The 26723-nt window shown below is 41.8% G+C and overlaps 1 protein-coding gene and 1 pseudogene across 1 annotated transcript in view; one reads left to right on the forward strand and one right to left on the reverse strand.

Annotated features, from left to right (window-relative positions):
• Positions 1–210: 210 nt before the first annotated feature.
• The window catches only part of ANKRD22 (ankyrin repeat domain 22), a 32513-nt gene continuing 6000 nt past the window's right edge, over positions 211–26723 (forward strand). The window contains exons 1-3 of the mRNA XM_062214807.1: positions 211–289; positions 21286–21477; positions 24518–24625. Coding sequence (XP_062070791.1) covers positions 269–289; positions 21286–21477; positions 24518–24625 — 321 coding nt within the window. The 5' untranslated portion in view covers positions 211–268. The remainder of the gene's footprint in view (positions 290–21285; positions 21478–24517; positions 24626–26723) is intronic.
• On the reverse strand, positions 22792–22908 carry LOC133776454 (U2 spliceosomal RNA; annotated as a pseudogene).

The raw sequence follows: 26723 nt of genomic DNA on the forward strand, positions 1-26723 counted from the left end.
AACATGACTCAGAAACTGGCTTCTTGGGGCTGTAACATTAGATGATACACCTCTTGGTCATTACCCAGTAAACCAATGCCTTTCTTTGGGCTGGCCCCTCTATAAGGTGTGTTGCTGCTTGCATAGCTGGAAGAGCACTCACAGTTGTGCAAGAGAGGGCTCGGCTGCTAGGACTTTTCTCCACCAGGAAGGAATTTGACGTTCAGTAGAAATAACCTCTGGAAGATTCAAGAAGCTCCAGAGGTGAAGTAAGCCTGTGAAGACCAGCATGGGAATCCTATACTCTGAGGTATGTCACCTTTCTGGAAGTAGGGGGCCAAAGGTGTTAAAAATTGCTCAGGCTTTTCAAATGTAATGTCCCCTCCCTGTGTCCCTATCTTCTGTTTGACTTTCTGTATGAGTATAAAGTTTGTTTTTTTTTTAAAAAAAGAAAGTCTTGAGTGTTAATCTTTTTGATATTTCTAATATTTTGAGAGAAATTATCTCACAGTTTTCAAGTGTTAGCTGAACCTAAGTGGAGAGTGGTGTGAGGATACACATTTCATGATATCTATGTCTGCAGGAGGCAATTTGGATTTACAAAGTCGAGTTTAAGTCCTGTTTTTCTCATGTCAGCCACCCAAGGGAAAAGAGAATTGTGTCCAACTAGGTTTTCTAAACATCCCAAAGACTAACTGGGTCTTCTAGGGAACCAGGAGAACAGAAAAACCACCTTTTGGGAGATATTTAAAAGAGAAACTCACCTCTAGCAATTATTAAAGCTATCACTGTAGAGAATAGGGATAAAATATGTTTGTAATATTGTATTTTCTGTTCACATGTGATGGATACAAAATACTTTTTCCTGTATTGAAAGTAACTTCTCAGAATCAAACAGGTTTTTAATAATGTTTCAAAAGCATACACCGGAGTGATGTCTAAATAAGAGTCCAAGAGGCCTAACTGCCTTATTTATTCATGACTTACTCCTTCTCCTCTCTGACACAGTAACTGGTTAGTCTGCATTCCACTGCAGCTGTCCAAGGGCATTTTAGTGGGTGGTTCTGAACTTACATTAAAGGCAGTATACTCTCGTTATTTCTAATGACTGTGTGTGTGTGTGTGTGTGTATGTCTTTTTATAGGAAATGCACTATTGGGTTGATTTGGTTGGCTTCTAATTTTTAATATGTCTTGCTCAGTACCTTATTCTCATGAAGAGATCATATTATGAACATGACAAAACATGTAATGTTGTAAAACTGCTACTCCGGTAATTCTCAAACTTTAGATTGCTCAAGTGTCAGGGAGAGGAACTTGTTTAAAATGCAGTTTCAAGGGTCTTTACCCTGGAGAATTTATGTCACTTCATCCATTTTTTTTTAAACAGTACCATCCCATGTGATTCAGGTATAGGTGATCAGTTGACCACCATTCTCAAAGAAATACTGTGGTAGCCTGGTACTTTTCAGATTGTAATGTGCTTAAAGATCTCCTGAAGATTTTGTCAAATGTAGGTTCCTATTCTGTAGATGTGAGTGAGGCCCAAGATTATTTACTTGAGCTCCCTGATGCTTTTACTGGTAGCCCACGGATCACATTGCGAGTAGCCAGGCAGCCTTGGGAACAATTTCATTGTAAAAACGTCTCAGGGTGGGCATCTGGCTCAGCCATTAAGCTGCTGTTTGGGATGCCCACACCTCATATTGGAGCACCTGCGTATGAGTCTGGCTACGCTCTATTCCAGCTTCGTACTCATGCACATCCTGGGATGCAGCAGGTGACGTCTTCAGTAGTGGGTCCTTGCTACCTGTGTGAGAGATCTAGCTTGAGTTCTGGGCTCCTGGTTTTGTCCTGGCCTGGCTGTTAGGGGAAATTGGGGGTGGCGGTGGTGGTGAATCTCTCTCTCTCTCACTGTCTCACTCTCACTCCTCCCCCATCCCATCTCTCCTTCAAATAAATAAAATAAAAAATTTTTTCAGGAAGTCTTTGGAAAAGCAGTGCAGTTTTCTGTTGGTTGGTTGTTGATTTGTCAGGTGGTCAAGTTGAGTCAAAGCAAGGCAAAGCAGTTGAAAACACGTTGAATTTCTTTTAATTATCAATGGTAATATATCCATAAGTGGAATGTGTATTTCACTTTTCAGATATATTAAAGACAGAGTAACAAGATTTTCTATGAAATTTAAGAACCAATACAACAACCACACACATATACATACACACACACCTCTGTTTAAAAAGCTCAAACTTACCTAGAAGCGCATAGGTACTTAATCAAACCTTGTAATTAATGTTGGATCAAGGTTATAATAAGATAATGTTGAAATAATAGCATAAGGTAATGTTGCCATGAAACTCAACATCTCAAGTGGAAGTAGAATCTAGGTTACACCATTTATTCTGCTCAACTTATCCACTTGCTGTAATATCAGCAATATTTGTATGAAACACCTGGAAAGTCTTAGTCATTTCCGGAAAGAAGATTGTTTCTTCCCCTTTGGCAAATGATTTCTCAAATGTGCAGAATTTCCCTTTGATGTCAAATTTTTGATACCTGGACTGACATTGTTCCCTGGGTTATGGATGAGAAATGCTGGAGAAGGGAGTTCTTGTAGAGTAAAAGAAAACAGTAAAAAAAAAAAAAAGTTGTTTTTTTTTTTTTCTGTTGCATGTGGAAGTTATATGTTATTTGGAGAAATATGTAGTCTCAGCCTCTGGTATTCAGATGCAGAAAGTATTAGGTAGGAGCACTCCGACCTGTAATTTTAAAGAGGTTGAAAGTAATCTGGAGGAATCCCTTACATATTTAAACAGATGTTGCAGGGCAGTCATTCTGTGTTTCCTGTGTGTAAGGACTGTGAACCACTGGCTAAAGAGGGGGGAAAGAACCTGCTCCATCCTGGTGCGGCACTGCCTTGGAACATGTGTTTTCCATCAACATTAGTGAAGTTCTACTTTCCACTTTGACAGTGGAAATCTTGTCTAGAATGGGGATATAGGCTTATTTTTACTTACAGCCTTGCATTGCTCATAACTATACAATGTATTTTTTTCAAAATTAAGAATAATACTTTATTTTAGTGTTAGAAAATAGAATTATTCTTCACAACCATGTTTTACATTAACATATAATTGACTTATTAATGTTATTTTAAAATGAAGAATACATATTTTCTAAACTTCTTAGTTTCAGTTTCTAAAAGCAAGTAATAATAGATCTAAACCACATGCACAAAAGCTTCTTGGGGTCCCGAGTGATTTTTTTTTTCTTTTTTAAAAATTTTTAAAATTTATAGAAGGTGAGCATGTTTTATATATACAAATTTAGGAGCATAGTGATACTTTCCACTTTACCCTCCCTCCCACTCTCTCTTCCTTCCTTTCTTCTTTTTTCTTTTTTAAAAAAACCATTTATTTTATTTATTTGAAAGGCAGTCACAGAGAGAGAAGAGATTCAGAGAGGGAGACCAATGTGTATTTTTAAGAAAGAGAGAAAGTAATCTTGAAGCTCAGTGAGAGAACCCAGCTTTGGAATAATCAACTCCGATATAGTAAACTGGACTTTTAAACAAGGTTGACTCAATTAAGCTCTTATCAAACATATTTGTTCATAATATTTACAATAATAACAAATATTTATTTAAGGCTTGTTATACACCAAGTCCGGTTCTAAGCATTTTATATGTTTAACTCATTTAATACAACAATTTTATGAGATTCACTGTTAGGATCCTTATTTTACAAGTGAAGAAGTTGAGGCAAAGATTGTAACTTGCCCTGTTGTTCAGTTGGAAAATCCTTACTGGAGAGAGACCAGAAACCGGGATGTGCAACCTTGCTGTACACAGGGAAATTCTCATCTACTGTCTTTTCCTACTTGTTTCTTCAACAGAGATGTCGTGTTCCGTAAGACAGTCCATCTCCACTGCTGTGCCATTCTGTCTGTGCTCTTCCTCTGCCTTTTTCCCTATAATGAAAAGAATGGGTAAAGTAAATCCAAGTTGCAGTGAGCTCCATTCTACTCCTGACTCATGCAGGAGAACTGTTGCCACTGAGAAGTTTTACAGAAATTGGGGGAAAAAAAGAAGGTGCTGAGAAATTAACTCAAAGGGCTCAAGAACTTGTAGTTAGGAGACCTATGGAAACTCATAGATTCTCAACTTTGTCAGCTATGGGTACAAGCCCTCAAAGTAGGTTCTTTTAAGAATTTATGTCTTTTAACTTTTAATCTAAAGGCAGAGAGAGAGAGAGAGAGAGAGAGGGAATGAATTATTGATCTTCCATCCACTGGCTCACTTCCCAGATGGCCACAAGAGCTAGGACGGGGTCAGGCTGAAGCCAGGAGCCCAGAGTACAATCTTGGTTCTCCATTGAGGCAGCAGGGACCCAAGTATTTGAGCCATCGCTGCTGACTCCCAGGATGTTCGTCAGTAGGAAGCCATACTGGAAGCAGAGCCAAGACTCAAGCCAGGCTCTCTGTTATGGGATGTGAGTATCTCCAGCAACTGTTAATGACTGATGCCAAATGCTTCCCCTCAAAAGGAGTTTCTTAAAGATCGTGTCATAATAATGTATTCATTTAAACTTTTGGAAGATTGACTTGAAAGAGGCTAGCCAGGAACAGGACACACACAACACATACACATAATCACATGCCACCTTGATAGTAATCCCTTGGGAATGGATGGATCCATTTTCAGAAAGCAGATCTAATACAGAGAAAAAGGGAACAGGGCTCCAAGAGGGACTATTAAGGAATAACAAAGAGAGAGCAATTTAGGTTGAGCAGGGCTTCCTTGGAAAGATGGTGCATCTGAGGCGGAGCATTCCAGGGAGGCAGGAATTGAGATGTGACTGAAGGGGAAGCATCAGACCAAGAGTCAAGAACGCCTAAAAGTTCTGATTGTGCCAGGAACTCTGTGGGACTTGCAGGGAAGTCATTTGAGCTCTTGAGTCACTTTCTGTAACTATAAAACAAGAGAGCTGGAGGAGATCCAGTTTAGCACTTAACATTGTGCTATCCTATGATAATGAGAAAAGGAAAGACAAGGAGAATGGGGAAAAATGCCTCCCTCAGAATCTTACAAGTCCTGTCTACCTTGCCTGGCAAACTTTCGGCATTCTGTATGCAAAAAGAGTACCAAGGAGTCTCCACCTCAGTTGATTTTCTAATTTGTTCCTGTATAAATAAGTTATAGAATGATAAGTCACATTTCAGAAATGGATGACTAATTTAATGTCTGAAAAGAAATCAGGATTGAAATTAATATACATTTACTCATTTATTCACCCACCCACTTATTTAATCTGCAATATTGATTGAGTACATACTATATACCAGGTATGTGCTAGTTCCTGGCTTTATGGAGGTAAATTAAAGGGTGGTCTCTGGCCTCTTTGAGCTAATCATGTAAAATATATATACACAAATAAAAATGTAATTACCATGAACGGAAAGAAGAATCAAGGCAGCAACATGATAATGAGGCTTATGTAAAAGAGTGAGGAAGTGCGTTTCTGTTTCATTAGATTTGACTGGAAAGACTCCTGTTCGGTGGTGACATGTGATCTCAGGCTTATGGACTGAGTCTAGTTTTCAGAAGCTTGGGAAAAGTTTCCCAGACAGAGAGAATGTATATGTGGGGAATCTAAAGCAAACGAAGTTAGCTTTGCTGGAATAATTGAGGGAATGGTATCTGAAGGATGTTCTGGTGAGACCAGCTCATCAAGGTGCAGACAATAAGAGCATGTATCGTCTGCATAGGATGTAAAAACTAATGACACTAACTAAAAACTGGTTTGCTTTTTATGATCGCCATGCTTCAGTGATCCCAAACCATGCCACCTTAGAATGTCAGTTTAACAGGAGTTCCCTAACTCATTAACAGAAGTCCCTGAATGACATGAGCTGAAGTTAAAGAGACTGTCAGGGACCACATCATGTGGATCACATAGGCCAAGGAGGGAAATTTGGATTTTATTCTAAACACTACAAAAAGCAATTAAGAGATTTTAAGGAGGAGACTAACATGACTCAATTAGTGCTTAAAAAGGCCACTCTGATAGCATAAATCTGGGAGAATAAATTGGAGACCTTGAAGAGGGAAAGCCAGGAGCCTGCAGGGAAGCTGCAGCAGCAGTCTCCGGGGGGTGAAAATGATGGCTGAATAAGCTGGTGGATAAATTTGAGATAAATATTTCCCTGATTTGGAGGTAGGGATGAAGGAAAGTAAGGAGTTAAAGTGGATATTCAGGGTTCTGCTTTACACTGGCCTTTAGATGTGGTGGTAATGAGACAGGGACACAGAGAGTACTGATGGATGGATGTCAGGGAGTGCTATGAGACACGCGATGTTAGATACAGGCGTGGGTGGCTAGGTGGGGATGGGAGGTGAATGCAGAAAGGTAGCTCCAAGGAGAAACATGAAGCGATAATTGGCAATTGTCTGCATGTAGATGGTATTTAAACCATGGGAAATGATGAGTTCAGAGAGGCAGAGAATGAAGGCAGACAGGACACCTGGTCATCAGCAGAAGGTGTGCTTTCCCAAGAGAAATAAGGAAATATTACAGGACAACCTCCCTTGAGTTCCCTTTCTTATTCTAGAAATGAAAACTTAGGAACTTCCAACTTCTGTCTGTAGAGTTAGCTAATTAGTACTAAATGCAGAGAGAAGAAACATGAGTTTCTCAAGTTCTTTAAAATGATGGTAGTGGACAAAATAGCTTGTTCCTAGAAATTAGGCTTTTCTAAGAATCTAAGGCAGTGACTGTATAGTGGTTAAGAAGCCAGCCTTTGGAGTTGGAAAAACTGGGGTTCACATTTCATCTCCACTAACATCAGGGAAAAAGAGGAAAGGAGTAACTCCACTTCCTTCACCACCAACAAACTTATTTTCAAGGGGGAGAAAATAAGTCATTTTATCTGAATATGCATTCTACAAGGTAAACTAAGACTTCCTTTCACATATGTTTGCATATGTATTACACAATCACAAAAATTGCAAGCTAAATTAATCAAGGGTTTTCTTTTAATTGGCTCAAGGAATTCCACTTGGTTTTTCAAAGGGCCAAATAGACTAGATGAGAAAAGAAGGCACAGAAAGATCTATTTTAACTTTAAAGATTCCACAAAATCTAAGCAATAATTATATTAATTAGAGGTCTGTTCTGTTTACTTATGTTATATCAACATCTCTTAATACATAGCTCCCCTAATCTTAAAACTATTAAGAAAGAGAAGAGAGTAGGGAGTGGTTCCTCCTTGGGAACCCATAAGTACTGCAACAAAGTAGATTGTGTGCTAACTAACCTAGCAGTCCCCAAACTGACTTTCTAAACTTAAGACAAATCATGTCGAAACTCTGCTAAATTTTCCATCAAATAATAAAATTCAAATCCTAACCAAGTACTACCAGGCCAATGTTCTTCCATCCTGGTGACCTCTCAAATTTTCTACCACTGTCCTTTCTTCTGGAGCCAAGCAGTCTACCACGTGGTTTCTAGAATTCACCAACTAAACTCCTGCATCCAGAAGGGTAGCATGTCAGGTTAACCCAAAAGAGCTATGACATCCCATAGATTAGGGAAGCAGACTCAGATTAGAGTTTTTAATGTGGGGAAACCAGGGAACATCTGTCCACTGGCTGAGGTAGAAGCAGAGGCAGTGGTAACTCCAAGTATTTGTTATCAACAGTACAGTTTTGTGAAAACAGGATTTTATGATGAGGGAGTTTAAAATAGTGAAACGGGGAACAGTGGGAGTTTCAGTGTTTTCAAGAAAGGCATCTTTGCTCATGAGATAGGATTAAGAGAGTGATCACAATGTGGAGGCTTGAGGGGCATGATTATTAACTGGAGCGACTGCCCACGTGCAGTTTACTGGAGCCCACATTTCCTTAGCTGCTTCAGCATCATGTCAAATGACCTTTGCCATTCATTGTCAACATAACTTGGTCAATCACCTATGCAGTCTGGCCAAGCATGCCTTCAGCAGAACTCGGGCCATGTGGTAGACTCCGAAATCTAGGCTTAACTGAGTTCAGGCCATGCAGCGGCCCTGACAAACTCCTCTGGCAAAGCCTTGACAGCTGGGTTTCCTTTGTCTGAAAGTTACTTCTCCCTGAAACTTACCTGGCATATACCATCATTTAAGGCGGATGACAAATCCCTGCTGAGATTTTACCTTCCAGAGATCTGAAAGAGCAAGCCTGCCATTCTCTGTTTCCTCTTAATGGGCTTTACCTTTCTTCAAGATATTATGAAACATTATAGTTTTAAAAAATGTATCATTTTTATGATAAGCCTTGATTTATTTTGGGGGTCTCAGTTATTGTGGTTTTTATGATTCCTAGTTTGCTAGATGTATAGATGAAGGTATAATGATAGCTTCCCTCCTTCTTCTTCTTCTTCTTCTTCTTCTTCTTCTTCTTCTTCTTCTTCTTCTTCTTCTTCTTCTTCTTCTTCTTCTTTTTTTTTTTTTTGACAGAGTGGACAGTGAGAGAGAGAGACAGAGAGAAATGTCTTCCTTTGCCGTTGGTTTACCTTCCAATGGCTGCTGCGGCCGGCGGCCGGCGCACCGCGCAGATCCGAAGCCAGGAGCCAGGTGCTTCTCCTGGTCTCCCATGGGGTGCAGGACCCAAGCACTTGGGCCATCCTCCACTGCACTCCCGGGCCACAGCAGAGAGCTGGCCTGGAAGAGGGGCAACCGGGACAGAATCCGGCGCCCCGCCTATTGAGCCGTGGCGCCGGCCACTTCCCTTCTTCTAAATGTCAGTTTAATTAACATGTAGCTACCCTGCAGAAAACAATACAGGAGGTTAAGTGTGAATTATAAGAATATGCAAAATAGGGGCCGGCGCCATGGCTCACTTGGTTAATCCTCCATCTGTGGCACTGGCATCCCACATGGGCACCTAGTTCTAGTCCTGGTTGCTCCTCTTCCAGTCCAGCTCTCTGCTGTGGCCCAGGAGGGCAGTGGAGGATGGCCCAAATGCTTGGGCCCTTGCACCCACATGGGGGACTAGGAAGAAGCACCTGGCTCCTGGCTTCGGATTGGCACAGCGCCGTCCATAGTGGCCATTTGGGGAGTGAACCAATGGAAGGAAGACCTCTCTCTCTCTCTCTCTCTCTCTCTCCCTCTCTCTCACTGTCTATAAATCTACCGTCAAATAAAAAAAAAAAGAATAAAAAAAAAAGAATATGCAAAATAAAACACTTGTTTTTCTCCCAAGAGTTTACAACAATCAGAAAGCCAAACACATACAGTTCTATAATTTGCTCTCCATGTGAGAAATTCTTGAATATAGTTGATTGCTACTTTATAACAGCTCAAATGTATTGCTTCTCTAGCTAAATGTATTAGTTTTAAGGTTTATTTTTTTATTTGCGGGCAGAGTTGCAGAAAGGCAGAGAGAGAGAGAGAGAGAGAGGTCTTCCATCTGCTGGTTCACTCTCTAGATGGCCAAAATGGCTGGAATTGTGCCAATCGGAAGCCAGGAGCCAGGAGCTTCTTCTGGGTCTCCTATATGGGGTGCAGGGGCCCAAGGACTTGGGTCATCTTTTACTGCTTTCCGAGGGCATACCAGAGAGCTGGATGGGAAGTGGAGCAGCTGGGACTCAAACCGATGTTGGCACTGCTGGCGGCAGCTTTGCCTGCTATGCCACAGCACCAGCCCTGCTAAATGTATTTTAAACAGACTTCATAATAATAACCAGAATTTATTTGTGACACTGAAATAATCCATCTAATCCTGGCATCAATTCCCACACCATTTTCTAGTTTATTTGTATTGCCAAGATGAAGTGTGGAAAATATTCTCATTGCCTTGATACATGGTCAGACAACATGGCTCTTCAGAAACCAGCAAGCATTTCTGCAAAGGCAACGTTGCTCCCCAACATGCTTAACATTAGATATGACGAAGACTCTAGGGGAATTTGAGCAATATTTGTAGATGATTTTGTGGCTTCCTCAACGGGTGATGTTCCCTAAGCATCAAGGTCATAATACAACCCAAAATAGGGTAGGATGGGTTCTGTCTCACAACTACAGGCCTTCCTATTTCTGTATTTGTGAATGAGAGTTCCTTCCTTTACAGACTGTTAAAAACAAGGATTTGTGGGTGAGAGTTGCTTATACGATAAGGAGATGGGGTGGATGGCAGGCAAGAGAAGAATGTTTTATTGAGAAGCCTTCCTTGGGGAAGGTGAGTGAGGATGAGGGCAAGGAACACTGTAGCTTCCGAACAGCTCTCCAGTGGAAGCCAGCCTCTGTCTGGGAAGTTGTGGTAATTTCTGGGACACAAAATCAGAAAGTCATTATACATTTGGATGAAGGACTAGAAAGAGAAAAATTGACCTCAGTGTATATATGACCCAAGTGAGAATAAAAAGTTTTTGTGTGTATCTTATTGAAACTATAAATGAAAACAGGACCTATAAAATTTCCTGCAAGCAAGGATTGGTAAATGAAAATTCATAGCTATATTATTACTACTTTTATTATTTATTATTATTTATTTTATTTTCTTGTTTTTTAAAAAGATTTATTTACTTATTTGAAAGTCAGAGTTACACAGAGAGAGAAGGAAAGGAGAAACAGAGCGAGAGCGAGAGCGAGAGAGAGAGAGGTCTTCCATCTGCTGGTTCACTCTCCAGATGGCCACAATGGCTGGAATTGTGCCAATCTGAAGCCAGGAGCCAGGAACTTCTTCTGGGTCTCCTATGTGGGGTGCAGGGGCCCAAGGACTTGGGCCATCTTCCACTGCTATCCCAGGCCATAGCAGAGAGCTGAATGGAAGTGGAGCAGCTGGGACTCGAACCAGCGCCCATATGGATGCCGGCACTGCAGGCGGCGGCTTTACCTGCTATGCCACAGTGCTGGTCCCACTACTTTTCAATGTGTGAATTATCAGCCACTTTCTTTGTTTCCTGTAGATCATTATTTTCCATGCATGTGAAATATTTATGGTTGCTTTTGTAACTCCACTTTTATGCAGGTCCTCAAATTCTTTAGGTGAATTTTAGGGGATTTTAATTGTTTTGTTAACTCTGCTGATTGCTGGGGAGGGACTGTTACAGAATGTGAAGGGTACTACAGTGTTACCCATGTGGCTCTCACTAGGTTTTCTTCATCGCTGTAGCTCTAGAGTCTATCATAGTCCTGACAAGTACTGGAGACTCAAAGTCTGTTCATGTGAATTGAAAAAAATTGCCAGATATCTCCAAACACTTCTGGTATTTTGTGAATACAGTTTAATATGACTTAGTACATAGAGTTGCATGAGGGTGGGGAGAAGCTTAATGGGTTAAAATACTGGTTCTTAAATCAGATAGACCAGAGCATGAATTCCAGTTCTGCTACTTACTGGTTAAAAATAGCTCTAAACCTCAGTTTCCTTATCTGGCTGATGTGGTCATACTACCTCTGCTCCAAGATTGCTATAAAGGTTAAAGGAAGTGCTGCTAAGGTGCTCAGCTTTATAGTTGGCATGTAAAAGCAGCTCAATGTATGAGTATGGGAGCTATTATGACTGTTATTATATCTCTCTGAAAAAGACTTACACTTTGATATTTAGTATGAAAACACCTGTCTGGGCCCACTGAATGTTTGGAGACTTTGGCTTTCTAAGAGTTCAAGTCCTGTGCCCTTCCCCAGGTCGGTCTTGTTCTATGCTGGGAAAGACAGAGTATAGAAATCTTGGGCATTAGAAAGTAAACAAAGGCACAAAAAACTCTACAAAGCTTTTATTGAGCAAAGAGTAATTCATACATTGGGCATCAACAAACCAGAAGTGGTTTGGGTACTCCTTGGAGGGAATGCAAAAGGAAGAACAGAAAATGTCTGCGTGCACACTTCCCTGATTTGGTCAATCCTGCTGGAAAGTCCCCAGGTATATAGGTTGGCAAGAAATTTCAGATTTGTTATCCTGTGCTTCATTTTTCTTTAAGAATTTACAAGTAATAGCTCAAGTTTTGCTAATGTTTGTAAATGAATCAAAGTTAAGGTCCCTTACGATTCCTAACTGGCTTTCTCTGCTCAGGAAGTCTTTTAGGCCTGGTCTCTGTTTCCTCAACAGGAATGTATGTCAGTTTCTATTGGGGTGCTGGAGCTGGCTGAAACTGGTTACAGTCTGCTTGATTTGGTGTGTGACAGGGGATTTTGCCCAATTCTGAGTTCCATGACCTCTGCGTGGTAGCGTGAAATTAGCCAAGCAGGAGTAGTTGCGCTAATGAAACAAGAATGTCGCAAGAAAGGTTTCTTTCCCTCCCCCACTTTTAGAACTGGATGTTGTCCATTTAGAAGCATAACACTACTTCCTCTCTTCTCTGTGCTCACTTTGCCTGTGGTCTGAGGTTGTCAGGGAACATCAGGGCTTCTGGTTTGCTAGTTTCCAGCAGTCAGAACCCAGCCTTCCTCCACCCTTTCTCCCCATTTTCTCCCCATCAGAGAGGTGAAAGCTTTCCTAACATCCTCTGGTTTTCATCACCATGACTTCAGAGCTTCTAATGTTCTGGAGTGTGAGGAGTGGTAACAGGGCTTCCTAAATTGTTGGTTTCTACTGTGTCATGGAACAGGTGGGTGGCCTTTCTGTCCTTGCCTTGATTTAGAGAACCCAGATCTATGCCATGGATTTCCCCAGAATGACAGCCATTACAGAACAGCATCAAAATAAGAAACAATAACAACAGAAAACATGAGAACAAACTGGTGGGCCAAGTCATCATTGCTGCTCTCATACAACCACTGGTGTCCCATCACCATGTTGGTCCACAGGAGCCACTGAGACGAGTCAGTACTGAATCAGTTATTTGTCCACAAACAGGAGCAGGCACCAGGGGGCTGGGAACTCCACAGCATGTTAGGTCTATCTCTTCTTACTGAGTGACTACTCAAAGACAGCAATGCTGGGAGTGGAGTGACACAGTCTGGAGTCTCTGTGAGTCCTAGGAGGCACAACAGGAGGCGGGAATCCAAATGACTGGATGAGGACCGGCACCCAGAATTCACTTCCAGTTAATAAAGTAGAGGGTTTCATGAATGTGCATCCTCAGACCATGCAGCTTGATGATGCCATACTTGGAGTCTGATTTTGACATTGCTCACTCTGAAGAGCTAGTCACCATTGGTATTCACCAGTAGGAGGTTAATTGGATCTCCTGCTTCTGTGTGCAGATCACTCACAGCTTGTGGTCTAAATGGCAATAACTGGTAACACTGAGAAAACCCAGCTTGCATTTTGGTAGGAAAAGATGAGCATTAAATCTCATCCTTGCCACTTTTTTCCTGGCTTGTCTTCTTCCAGTAGTAGCTACTGTCTTTTGCTCTTCATTTCCTTCTTCCAGATGCCCCCTTTAATGTGATGATTGCAGTTGTGATGTCCAGGGAGCAAATGGAAGTAGAGTTTCTTCCCCAGGTCAGGCCTTGACAGTTCTGGTCAAAAAAACTCCCAGCTGACCTGGATGACATCAGTGGGGACTCGTGATTGCTTTAGCCAGAATCCTGTGGGCTCTGCAGTGGCCCTGTGTTATACCTTTCACACAAAGCATGTTTGAACAAACAGCTCTGCAGGTAGCTACTTCTGCCACTCTTTCAGCCACTTGTTCATTTATGTACGTGTTTGGAAGGTCCTTTCTGCCTCCCCATTTCACCCTTCTTGGCAAGATATCTCTCAGAAAAATTTATGGGACATTTTGAACGAATGAAGCTCCAGCATGGAGATGGCTATTGAGCAATGAATTGATTCCTCTCAGTCTTATATAAGAAAAGTTCTATGTAATTTTTCCTTGGAAGAGGAGTTGTGGAAGTGCCATTACATGGAGGGCAAATGACACTGAAAAATGCGGATGCTTTAGGGCAGCTTTGCCTTTAGACACATTTTGGATTAGGAGTACTCAATCGGTATTGGCATCCAGACCTCAACTTCTTCCCTAGCCTTATTTCCCAGTCAGGTCATGGGGATCAATGTACCAGTTAACATGTGATTTGTACAATGTTCTACTTGCTTATCCCTACAGAAGTTTAACTTCTGGAAGGTTGCAACCTAGTTGGTGAGTCCACACTAAACCCTCTGAACAAAAACCAATAACCTGCCTGAGGGCCTGTGTACTTCTTTTCACAGGTGGGAGAGATTAAGGCAATATCTTGGAGAGGAACCATGAACTGTGCCTTGCAGAATAGACAGCACAAGGTGCAAGGCATAAGGGTGCCAAGCAGATAGTCCAAAGGTAGGAGCGAGGAGATGCTTGACCCGAGATCTGAGAGCAGGCAGAAGGCCTTGCTTAGTATACAGCTGGTCCATCACGATTTGTCTGGCTTTGACAGCCAGACAAGCACTGCGTTATACCTAGTTTCCATTGTGAAAAGTACACCTTAAAATAATAAAGCAGGGTGGCGTGATAGAGGGTACCTGGGCTGGGAGACCATCATGTTAGGTGGAGTAGTCTGGAAAGGCCTCTCTGAGGAGATGATGTGTGGGTTGCTAATTAATTTGGCCTCGCTGAAGGTCAGCCAGGTAGCTGACAAGCAATTGGAAAGGTCTGAAGGCAGGAATGAGCGTGGAATGCTCCAGAAATAGCTGGAATCTTATGAACCAAAGGGAGAGGGCTAGAAGATGTTAGAGTTAAAACTGAGTTTGCCAGTTACCAGTTACCAGTGTACTCTGTCAGTCAGTCCTGTGTCAGATTTTGAAGTTGTTCAGAGCACAGTTCTAGCAAGTGCCATTCACAGGTTAATCCATGTGAACACACACACACTGATGGCAAACTTTCCTTCTCCTCCTCACCTACAGATCCATCTTCCTCTGGATCCTCATGGAAATCTGGCTTTTTCCAGGCACCATCTTACCTGTCTGATGGTGACTGTTGCTTTCATCTGTGCCTTGCACACCACTGCCACTTTTTGATCATGAATCAATTTCGCTCTTGAAATCTTTGCTCATGACCCTTTTTCTACTTTTTCATCTCTACTCCACACACTTTGTGACCCACTTCTACCTCCATAAAACACAATTTCCCCTTCCCCTTTGATTGACCTCAATATCCACAAACCTTCGTTCTCCTTTCTTGACCTTGGTCTCTACTGTAAATCAGCCTCTCGACACAACCATCTTGGCTCCTCGTGCCTGGACAAAGTGTATCTGTAATGTCCCTCATCACAACCTTCTGCCAGGTCCCTTGACTTCTGAGACCACGTGTGCTGATCAGCTCTGATCCGTCTCAGTGTGCCTGTTTGCTCCTTTCTTTTTCCAACTCCATTCGTCTCCTGCTTTATATTTGACATCCATTCAGCCTGAATTCCATGGTAAGCCACTCACTCACTCACTATCCTTGCTGACAGATGTTTCCTAACCCTTGTCCTTTGCTCCTTCATTTTCTCTGCTCTTCCCCAACCACAGATTTGCTGAAAAGGCCACAAACCTGTGCTGTAGGCTGAGCCAAATGCAGAGTTTCAGTGTATTTGTACAACCTATTTATTTGAAAGAATAACAGAGAAAGAGAGGGAGCGACAGAGGGAGAATGATCTTCCATATACCAGTTCATTCCCTAAATGGCTGCAACAGCCAGGGTTGCACCAGGCTGAAGCCAGGAGCCAGGAGCTTTATTTGGGTCCCCACGTGGTGGGACAGGAGCCTAAGCACTTGGGCCATCTTCTGTTGCTTTCCCAGGTGCATTAGCAGGGAACTGAATAGGAAGTGGAGCAGCTGGGACATGAACTGGTGTCCATATGGGATGTTGGCCCTGCAGAAGGCAGCTTAACCCACTGCACCACAGCACTGACCCTAAGAAATTTCATACTTTTATTCGTTTCACTTAGACACTTATCATTATGACTGTCCCAAGTCCTCCCCACCTTGAGGAAGAGGTAGAGCCTCATCTATCCTCAGTGACATCTGCTATTTCTTAAACCTGTTCATCTATTTAAACATCAATGTTATTTACTTACTTATCTAGTTGTGTGCATCAATCTATTTATGACAAATACATATTAGTATAAAGCATGGAGATCAGAGTTCACACTTTCCGCTCAGAATTTCAGCCAGTCTGAAGTCCTCCCCATCCCATATATCTGTTCTTTCTCCTTGTCTTGGGCGTTGAAGCCAGAATCATTCTTCTCTGTAGTAATGCAGATGCTTCGACGTTTGTTCTCTATACTGTCACTCTCTTTGAGCAATTATCTGCTCTTTCATAGCCATCCTCATTGGCTCCTGACACTTTAATAATTCTATGACTAGCTGACACTAATTGAAGGCTTATTATGAGCTGCATTTGAGCTGAGTGTTTCTTCTACCCAGCTGTACTTAATGCTTACTAGAACAGAACAGGAAAGGAGTGATTATTCAGTGAAGAAGGAAACTGATGCAGAGAGTTTAGGTAAGTGGTCCAGATAGTACAGCTGTCAAATGGTGGAGTTGACATTGGAACACAGACCATTTGCTTCCAGAGCCTGTATATGTACCCACTTGACTACTCCATCTCATTTAGAAATATTGCAGAACGTTGATGAACCTCATTACTCCCCACTAGGTACTTGCCAGCATTCACTGCTGAACTTACTACAAATTCCCCTCTAATCTCAGCCTCTGATTCTTCACAGAGAACATACTCAGGCCCTCCTATACTGCCTTCTGTTCCATCATTGTGTGAAAAAGGGGTCATAAATGATCCAGTCTGGATGTCTGTCTTTTTATTGAAAGTTTCTATCCTTTGCTTTTGGGTCACATCTTTTGGTTTCTCCTACAGCCTCTCTGTCCATGTCTTTTTAAAAACCCATTGGGAGGTATTGCTTATTTGAGGACAGTTTGAGTGGAAAGAATCTGGGTTTATAAGAAGCATCTGCAGGCCCGTGGCAGAAGAGGACTGCTGTTTATCCCGAGTGTGAACTGTAGCTTAATGTGAGTGCAAGTCTCAAAGACAAAATCTTGTAGCCAGAAGGTATTTTGAAGGCTGATTTTCAAGGCTGAAATAGAGGTAAAAAATGTATACATTCAGAAGTCATGCCCCTTGATGATTCCTAGCCCTTCCAGTTATGCATTGAGTGACTTTGGGCAAGGAAGACAACATGCTTTAGTCTCATTTTGCAAGGAAGGTATAATCATACTGTTTATTTATAGGATTATTATGAGGCCAAGTGAAATAGCTTGGTACTCAGTGAGGGCTAGCACATCTCTTAATTTATCCATCCACCTATCAAATACATATTGAATGCCTGCTATATGTCAGACACTATGCTGGATGCTGTTGATACAAAGGACAAGAATAGACGCAATACCTGCCCTCGTGTAGCTCACGGCCTGGTTGGGGACATGATTGCTAATGATACTGTCTTTGTCCATTCTGTGCTACTGTAGCCAAACAGCAACGACTGGATGGTTTATAATGAAGAAGAATTCATTGGCTTACAGTTCTAAAGAATGGGAAGTCTACCAGTGGAGGGCTGGCGTCTGGGGAGTGTCTTCTTGCGGTGTCATCCCATGGTGGTAGGTGGAAGGGCGAACCGAGGGTGACAAACGGATAAGAAGGAGACCAAACTTGTCCTTTAAAAAAATTATTTGGTAGGAAGAGAGAGAGAGAGAGAGATTGTGGGATGGGAGAGAAAAAGAATACTTATGGGTGGGTGCTGTGGCACAGCGGGTTAATGCCCTGGCCTGAAGCACTGGCATTCCATATGGGCGCTGGTTTGAGTCCTGGCTGCTCCACTTCTGATCCAGCTCTCTGCTATGGCCTGGGAAGGCAGTAAAAGATGGCCCAAGTCCTTGGGCCCCTGCACCCGTGTGGAAGACCTGGAAGAAACTCCTGGCTCCTGGCTTCAGATTGGTGTAGCTCCGGACGTTGCGGCCAATTGGAGAGTGAACCAGCAGATGGAAGACCTCTCTCTCTCTCTCTCTCTCTCTCTGCCTCTCCTCTCTCTCTGTAACTCTGACTTTCAAATAAATAAATAAATCTTTTTTAAGAAATAAAAAGAATACTTCCATTTGCTGGTTCACCCTTAAATGCCTGCAAAGAGTCTGGGGTGAGCCAGACTGAAGCCAGGATCTTGGACCTTTTTCTGGATCTCCCAAAGGGGTGATCAGGACCCAAGTACTTGAGCCACTATTTGCTGCTTCCCAGGGCATACAGTATTAGGAAACTGAAACTGGAAGCAGAGTCAGGACTTGAACTCAAGCATTCTGTTATGAGGTGAAGGTATCACAAGAGGCCTCTTAACCACTGCACCACATACCAGAGAGGGTAAGGTTTCTAACAGATGAACTTTGGGGGACACATTCAAACTATAGCAAACACATAGACCTTTATTTACTTGGATGCAACCTGTGGCCAAGGAAGTAGCAGGAGGTTCATTTGGAAAGAAAGGACATGGGAGATTTGAAAAGTCACATGTGTCAGGTTGAGGACAGCAGCATCCTGTACCAGCTGGTCACCAAGGACGGTTTTCATCAGGAAAATCACATGAGGCTGCTGTGTTGGATGGATGGACTGGAGCCTGGATGGGTGAGACCAGGAGCTATAAGGCAATTGTGATGTGAGTGAGGAAGGTCTGAGCTAGGACTTCAGCTGTAGGGGGGCCAGGGGGTTCTGAGTATTAGGGAATGGAGTCTTAATGTCTCCAGTGTGTTTCTTCTAAGCTCAAGGTGCCTCTAAGTTCTAGGAACTTCAGAGGATCAGAATGATGCATACCACTTTTTCTCGCAACCCAAATGGACAGCCCCTTCCTCTTTCTCATTTCTATTTTCAACCAACCTTTTCCCCTTCCCTTCAGTCTGCTGCAGTGCTTTTCTGACACTGAGCTGCCTCCTAGTGGAAATGGTTCCTAACAGCAGAGACTCTTTAGCAGGGAAATGAATGGGTGGCTCGCATGTTTCAGCCGAGGCAGGAAGATGCTCTGCTTTTCAAAAACAGAAGTACTGTGTTCAGTACCTAAGAAGCATAGGAATGATGAAAGAGAACAGGTTAATATTTTAAGTAATAGTTCTCAAGTGAAATTAAGGAATCCTTAAAAGCCACAAGTGACTCTTGCAGGAATATGTTCCACCTTTTCCTCTTTCTCTCTTTAATTAAATCTCAGTGGAGTTTGAACATCTTCAAAAAGACTCTTGGGAGCCAGCGCCGTGGCTCACTAGGTTAATCCTCCGCCTTGTGGAGGGTTCTAGTCCCGGTTGCTCCTCTTCTAGTCTAGCTCTTTGCTGTGGCCCAGGAGGGCAGTGGAGGATGGCCCAAGTGCTTGGCCCCTGCACCTGCATGGGAGACCAGGGGAAGCACCTGGCTCCTGGCTTCGGATTGGTGCAGCGCCGTCCATAGCGGCCATTTGGGGGGTGAACCAACGGAAGGAAGACCTTTCTCTCTCTCTCTCTCTCTCTCACTGTCTAACTCTATCTATCAAAAAAAAAAAAGTCTTTATTCTGGAAGTTCAGGCCAGGCAGTAAACGTTTATAAATGAGGAAAATGGGCCAGGTGTGATGTAGTTGGGAGTGGCAGGGACTGTGGAGAATTGTAACCTCTGCACACTAACAGTCAGTTATTTGGAAACCGGCGCTGTGCTGTAGTGGGATAAGCCTGTGATGCTGGCTTCACCTCTGGGTGTTGGTTCATGTCCAGGATGCTCAACTTCAGATCCAGCTCTCTGCTAATGGCCTGGGAAAGCAATAGAAGATGGCCCAGGTGCTTGTTCCCCTGAACACGCCTGGAATATCCTGAGGAAGCTCCTAGTTCTTGGCTTTGGATTGGCCCAGCTCTGGCCGTTGCAGACACTTGAGGAGGGAACCAGTGGATGGAAGCCCTTTCTTTCTGTCTCCCCCCTCTCTGTAACTCTGCTTCTGAAATAAACAAATAAAATCTTAAAAAAAAAAGTTATTTGGTGTCTTGTGGGAATGTGGGCCCAATGTTGTCAAACCTCTTGATTTTTAAAGATAATCTTGAAAGCTAGATTACTATATGAGCTATTACAGATAAGGAGTTGTGGAAGTATTTTATGGAGTCAAGGCAGAGAATCAGATGGAAGGAATGAACCAGTGGGTATTTGGAGAACAGAAGCTCAGAAGGGCTGGGGCAGAGGGGGAAATTTGTCAGGATGATGCTAGCTTAGGTCTTACTATTGACATTGCAAAGCTCTTTATAATGTTTTCTATAAAAAACTTATTCAATTATGGTTACTTATATAATTTGTTATTTGTATGTTATTCGCCTAAAGCCTATGTTTTCCACTGTGCTGAATTCTTTGAATCCTGGGGCCATGGAGGTATTGTTCTGTCAGCACTATCTTAAATTCCTCCCTATACATCCATTTTAGCTTTAGCGATATCCTGCTTTTCTGGCTGACCCATATATTCAGAACACAATATGCAGTTTCCTTACTTAGTCACATTTGTTGTACTTCTTCCATTTACTCATTAATTCATCCATTTGATGAACTCTTCTGGATGCCAAGCAACTTAGGAAAATCTAAGTGGTTCCTTGTGGGCTTATGCTTATTCTAGACTTAAGGCAAGCAAAACTGACACCCAAAATTCTAATTACAAAGCAATATATTGCAATTTAGAAATAGTTATTAGGTAATGAATTTTTATTCTTGTGGTTTGATTATGCCTATATTTCTTTTTAAAAATTTGTTTTTAAGGCAGAGAAACAGAGTGAAAGAAAAAGAGAGGCCGGCGCTGTGGCTTAACAGGCTAATCCTCCGCCTTGCGGTGTCGGCACACCGGGTTCTAGTCTCGGTTGGGGCGCCGGATTCTATCCCGGTTGCCCCTCTTCCAGGCCAGCTCTCTGCTGTGGCCCGGGAAGGCAGTGGAGGATGGCCCAAGTCCTTGGGCCCTGCACCCACATGGGAGACCAGGAGAAGCACCTGGCTCCTGCCATCGGATCAGCGCAGTGCGCCGGCTGCAGCGGCCATTGGAGGGTGAACCAACGGCAAAGGAAGACCTTTCTCTCTGTCTCTCTCTCACTATCCACTCTGCCTGTCAAAAAAAAGAAAAGAAAAGAAAAAGAGAGAGGTCTTCCATCCGCTGGTTCACTCCACAAATTCCCACAAAATGTGGAGCTAGGTTAGGCTGCAGCCAGGAGCCAGGAACTTCAGCTGGGTCTCCTGTGTTTGGTGGTTGGGTCACAAGCACTTGCACCATCACCTGCTGCTTCCCAGCAGCTTTAGCAGAAAGCTGGATAGGAAAGCAGAGGGAGGACTCAAATCTAGGCACTCGAGATCTAGGCACCTGGGATATAGGTGTCTCAAGTGTCAGCTTAACTTGCTGTACCATATACCTGCCCTATAATTATGATTAGATTTCAAGCTTTGTTTTTGTTTTTCTTTACTCAGCCCATCTGCCAGGCGGCCTATCAGAATGACTTTGGTCAAGTGTGGCGATGGGTGAGAGAGGACAACCACTATGTCAACGTTCAAGATGGCTTCAATGGAGACACTCCTCTGATCTGTGCTTGCAGGCGGGGACACACGAGAATTGTTTCCTTCCTCTTAAAAAGAAATGCGAACGTCAACCTTAGAAACCAGGTAGGGTTGTGATCCATGAGTGCAGAGTGTGATCGTCCAAGACCCCTCCTTTCTTCTTGATCACTGAAAGTGCTGAGAGCCATTTTGCATTACTAGTAGCTCCTCATGTTGACAGTTCTTTTTTACCTTACTTTAGAGAGCCTGATACATATCAATGACATTTTATTAAGCTAAAATGCAAAATGAAGCATAGTTCCATAGAGGTATATTTTATGATGAATTGTGTCTGTACTTCTGAGGAGGAACAGTATGGTCCACGTGGAGCTTCTTCTCCTCTTTTCCTCTTAATTCTCTTTCCCCTTCCTTTCTCCCCTTTTCTTTCCATCTCCCCTTTCTTGCTACTAAGAAAAAAATAATGGGAAAGACTTCCAGACAAAGAAATATTGACTTTGTGAGGCAATACCACTGGTTATGTCTTTATCGACTAGGTTGATGTCCTGATCTCCAGGAGATCCTGTCATAGGCTTGCAGAATGCTACTGAGAAATTGACCAAAGACAGATAAGCCCATGAACCAGAGGCTTCTTGAAGTTGCACAGAAAAGCATAGAGAATGTGCTTAAAGATGCAATAGGCGCTATTGTGCAGCCTTCAGGACCATGCATGCATTGCTGCGAATATCCTTGCAAAATTCCTTCTCATCATCTCACATTTGCATCTTAGCAAAGGCAAACATTTAAATTACACTGAGAACATATTAGATATCATTTTTTTGCAGTAATTAGGAGTTTCCTATATTCACTCATACGCATTGGGTGAGAAAAACAGCCTAAAGAGCGCCACTTACTCCTTCCAAGTCAATTTAAAGACTAGCTCATTGAAAATAACAATGCATTATCAGAAAACTGATCACTGCTGGGCTTTCTGGTTCATGTTTACTATTTTCTTTTGTTGCATTTAAGCTCAAATCATCCCTGTACTGAATTTAACATAAAGGTATCCTAGTAGAATATGACGTATCTTCCTAGGATGTAGCTGAGGAACCAGGTGTTTAGTAATGTGATCAGTAGTGCCCAAGACAGTTGTGTGACGATTCTAGTTCCTGTCCAAGAACCATGCTCACTCGGCAGCTGAGGGACTGGAGTATTTGACAGACCAGGGGCAGGCCTGAGGAGGCCCCCTTATCTCTGCTTCCAAGAGAAGAACCTCAGCCAGCCTGTTGGGTTCCTCTTTGGTATCATAAAAATCATGAAAAGGACTTTAGTGAATTCTTTAGATTAATAGGGATTTCATCTGAAGAAGCTTTTGGTTTGCAGTCTACTTTTCAAATATTTCTTGTTCTTTTAACATTTGAATATTAGTATTTCCCAAATATCAATGTTTGTAAATTTAATAATTCAAAGAAGTGCTTCTAATTTTGTAAATATGTTTCTGTGTTAAACTGATAAGAACAGATACTACACTTGATCTTAGCCAAAAGGCCGAGAAGCAATATGTTTCTGTGTTAAGTACTAAACAAAGACCTGGAAACCTAACACATCACCTGCTGGTGATGTCGAAGCCCACACTATAGAAAATGTTGATTCTATGGAAAGCAACGGGAATGAAAACATAAAGATACTTCTTTTGTGTTTGCTGGTTTTCTGGTCTGTTAAATTGGTCAGAATTTAATGAGAAAATTAAGTGTTGATCAGGAAGCATACTTAAATTATCCTCCTACTGGAGCACAATCTGATAGCACAATATGAAAAGTATTAATACCTTTTTTACCCAGAATTCTATTTTTAGAAACTTAAGTAAAAGACAAATTTATGAATGTTGACAAAGTTTTGTGAGCACAGATGTTCAGGCAAAAACTATTCATAAAAGTAGGAAGTTCAAAACTTGAAATGTCTAATACGTAAGGTTTGGCTAAGTGAATTAGAGTTGCTGCATCCAATAGAAAGCCATGTGTTCATTATAATTACAAGGTGGACTTCAGAAAGCTTGTGGAAAATCACTTTTACCTTTCAATTCCATTTTCCATTACGAATTACCCTTGAATATTTAAAAATATTGAAAGGCATGGGAAATGTACATGTTCTAAACATGTATTTCTAAACTGAAAGAAAAAAATATATAATTTTGCATATGCACTATGGTCCTACATTTTAAAATTCCACACATACACATTTAAGAAGAAAATAGCAAAATGTCAACAGTTAACCCAAGACTGTTTGATAATGGATGATGTCATTCTATTCTCAGCCAGTTTTCAAAATTTTTATAGGCCATATATATATATACCTTGATATTAGGAAACATAAAAAATGTCCTTATGGAAGAATAGTACCTCAACCAAATGGAAATTAATCTCCCCTTTTCTCTCTTGCCTGCCTTCTCCTCTTATTGAATTGACTGATATTACTATTATACGATAGCCTGGTTTGCATTATATTTATCTGTGCATTATTCTCTCCACCTTTGACTATGAGGTTATGGCAGCCCCTTGATTCTAAGTCTTTTACCTGACAGATAGTCACATATTTGAAGAATTTAATCATATTCTTCTGGCTCTGCTTGTGTGCATGGAGAAACATAGGAAAAGTACCACATGGATAAGATTTTTCTATAAACATACCACAAAATGAATAATCATATAGCATACATAATTAAGACATGGCTTTTCATACTCACTTCAGTACTATGTTTGTGTCATTGTCTATTATTTTTCCCCAAAACTGAGTATGAGAATCTATCTTCTGGTGACTCATAGAATGTATACTTTACCTCTCACTTTTTCAGTGGCTCTTCCCTAGCTTTTCCTTTACACTGGGCTGTGTTCAGTATTCTAGTCTATGGACACCTGAGTTTATTAACCAAACAGACCCCACAGGAAGAAGTGCCACGAGGAGAAAGACCTGTTTACCCTGATTTGAACATAATGGAATATATATATACATCCATATATCCCATAGTACCCCATGTATCTATGCAATATTTATGTATTAACTAAAAACAAAATGTAAAAAGCACAAACTAAGCTTTTTGTAATGATAATCTGTACATATGAAATCTGAAATGCAAGGTTTTATTAATAAAAATCTTTTTCTTACTTTTTAGAAAGAGAGAACCTGCTTGCATTATGCTGTGAAGAAAAGATTTACCTTCTTTGATTATCTGCTCATCATCCTCCTGATGCCTGTCCTGCTCATTGGGTACTTCCTCATGGTGAGTATAACGCTTGTTAGGGTAAAACGGCAACGTGTGGGAGAGCTGTGCGTAACTCATGAAGTTTTGCTAGGTGAGTCAGATGTTGTCAAGAAATAAGAGTAAGTCCTTGCCTTCTGCTCTATAAATGAGATTTCCGAAATACATGCAATGCCATGATTGAAGTAAAACAAGAAAGGTTGCAAAAGTAGTTCACCAATGGTAAAATAATCTGTGCAATGTTTTATTTACAAAAATAACTTAGAGTTCAAAAATGCCAAACATAAAAAAGTGATGAGGTAGAGATGCTAATGATTTTGAGTTGATCAACACATGTGGTATATCTTCATTGAAATGCCACTCTGCACCCATAAGCATGGACAATTATTACCTGGTAATTAAACATTAAAGAAAAAAAAGAGAGAAGCCAGAAAAAAATTAGTCGTGACTAAGAATCATCCAAAGGAAGCACAAAAATTCTAAATGTTAAAAAAAATTCCCTTGGCTTTCCTATTTTGTAAGAGGAGTTTATATTTTTGTATATATTTTTCTGAGAATCTTTCTGATTTTTAAGGACACACCATGCGGTGAATTAAAAACAACAGATTTCAAGACATTTGCATCTAGAAGCTGACATACACAGAGGATATTTATTGAGATTTAAAGCCCATCTTTCACTTGGATGGATTTATTAATGGGATTTAATACATGCTTGAATGAATCTTTGGCAGAGAATAATTTCCCAGAATAAAGAAATACGCAGTTGGTGTAAGAAGGCAATTATCTTTTGAACAGAAGTTGAAGCTTAGGGGTTCTTTGTTTTGTTTTGTCTCTTTTTCTGTATTTTATTTTTTAAAAAAATATTTTTTATTTATTTGATAGGTAGAGTTACAGACAGTGAGAGAGAGACAGAGAGAAAGGTCTTCCTTCCATTGGTTCACTCCCCAAATGGCCGCTACGGCCGGCGTGAAGCCAGAGCCAGGCGCTTCCTTCCTGGTCTCCCATGCGGGTGCAGGGCCCAAGCACTTGGGCCATCCTCCACTGCCCTCCTGGGCCACAGCAGAGAGCTGGACTGGAAGAGGAGCAACCGGGACTAGAACCCAGTACCCATATGGGACGCTGGCGCCGCAGGCAGAGGATTAACCAAGTGAGCCACGGTGCTGGCCCCTTGTTTCGCTTTCAAATAGAGTGATAGGTCTGCACTTTTGTTTCCATCTTGTTTGCCTTGTGGCCAGTTCTACTTTTTTAAAAAGTTGTCTATTTTTTATCTACCTCAAAAAGGCCAAGCATTTGCGCCATCATCCACTGCCTCAAAGGATGCATTAGCACCAAGCTGGATTGGGAGCAGAAAAACTGAGACTTGAACTCCAGTGTGGCACGTGGACATCCCCAACATAACCTGCTGGGCCACATGCCTGCCCTGGCCAGTTCCACTTTTGGGAAATGACTCAACTAATGTCCATGGCCTATCAATCAGCTGTAAAGAGGCTAGAGTTCAGTCATTCTGCCAGAGTAACTTATGCATCTGTTATCTTTTTTTTTTTTTTAAGATTTATTTATTTACTTGAAAGGCAGAGGCAGAGGCAGAGTTAGAGACAGAGACAGAGACAGAGACAATCTTTTCCAAGTGGCCACAACGGCCAGAGCTGGACCCATCCAAAGCCAGGAGCCAGAAGCCTCTTCTGGGTCTCCCATGTGGCTGCAGGGGCCCAAGGATTTGGGCCATCTTCTATTGCTTTCCCAGGCTATAGCAGAGAGCTGGATTGGAAGTGGAGCAGCCGGGACTCGAACTGGCGCTCATATGAGATGCTGGCACTGTAGGTGGCGGCTTTACCCATTATGCCACAGCACTGGCTCCCATTAGTAATCTATCTTAACATGAGTTCCAGAATAAGGTCTGCAAGTCAGAAATATTACTTCTTTGGGGATTAAATGTTACAGAATCTGGAGAATTATAGTTAGATGTGATAATGCTGACTTTGATGATTGGATTTATGGGCGAGGCAGAGGTGAAACTTTAATCTGCTAATAAACAAATTATTTGCTTATGACTGTGAAGAGTTCTTAAAAAATTTCACAGTGTATAGAGCAGTGTTTAGCTTAGCAGTTAAGAAACCAG

Source organism: Lepus europaeus, chromosome 17 (genome assembly GCF_033115175.1).
Source record: "Lepus europaeus isolate LE1 chromosome 17, mLepTim1.pri, whole genome shotgun sequence".
NCBI classification, from domain to species: domain Eukaryota; kingdom Metazoa; phylum Chordata; class Mammalia; order Lagomorpha; family Leporidae; genus Lepus; species Lepus europaeus.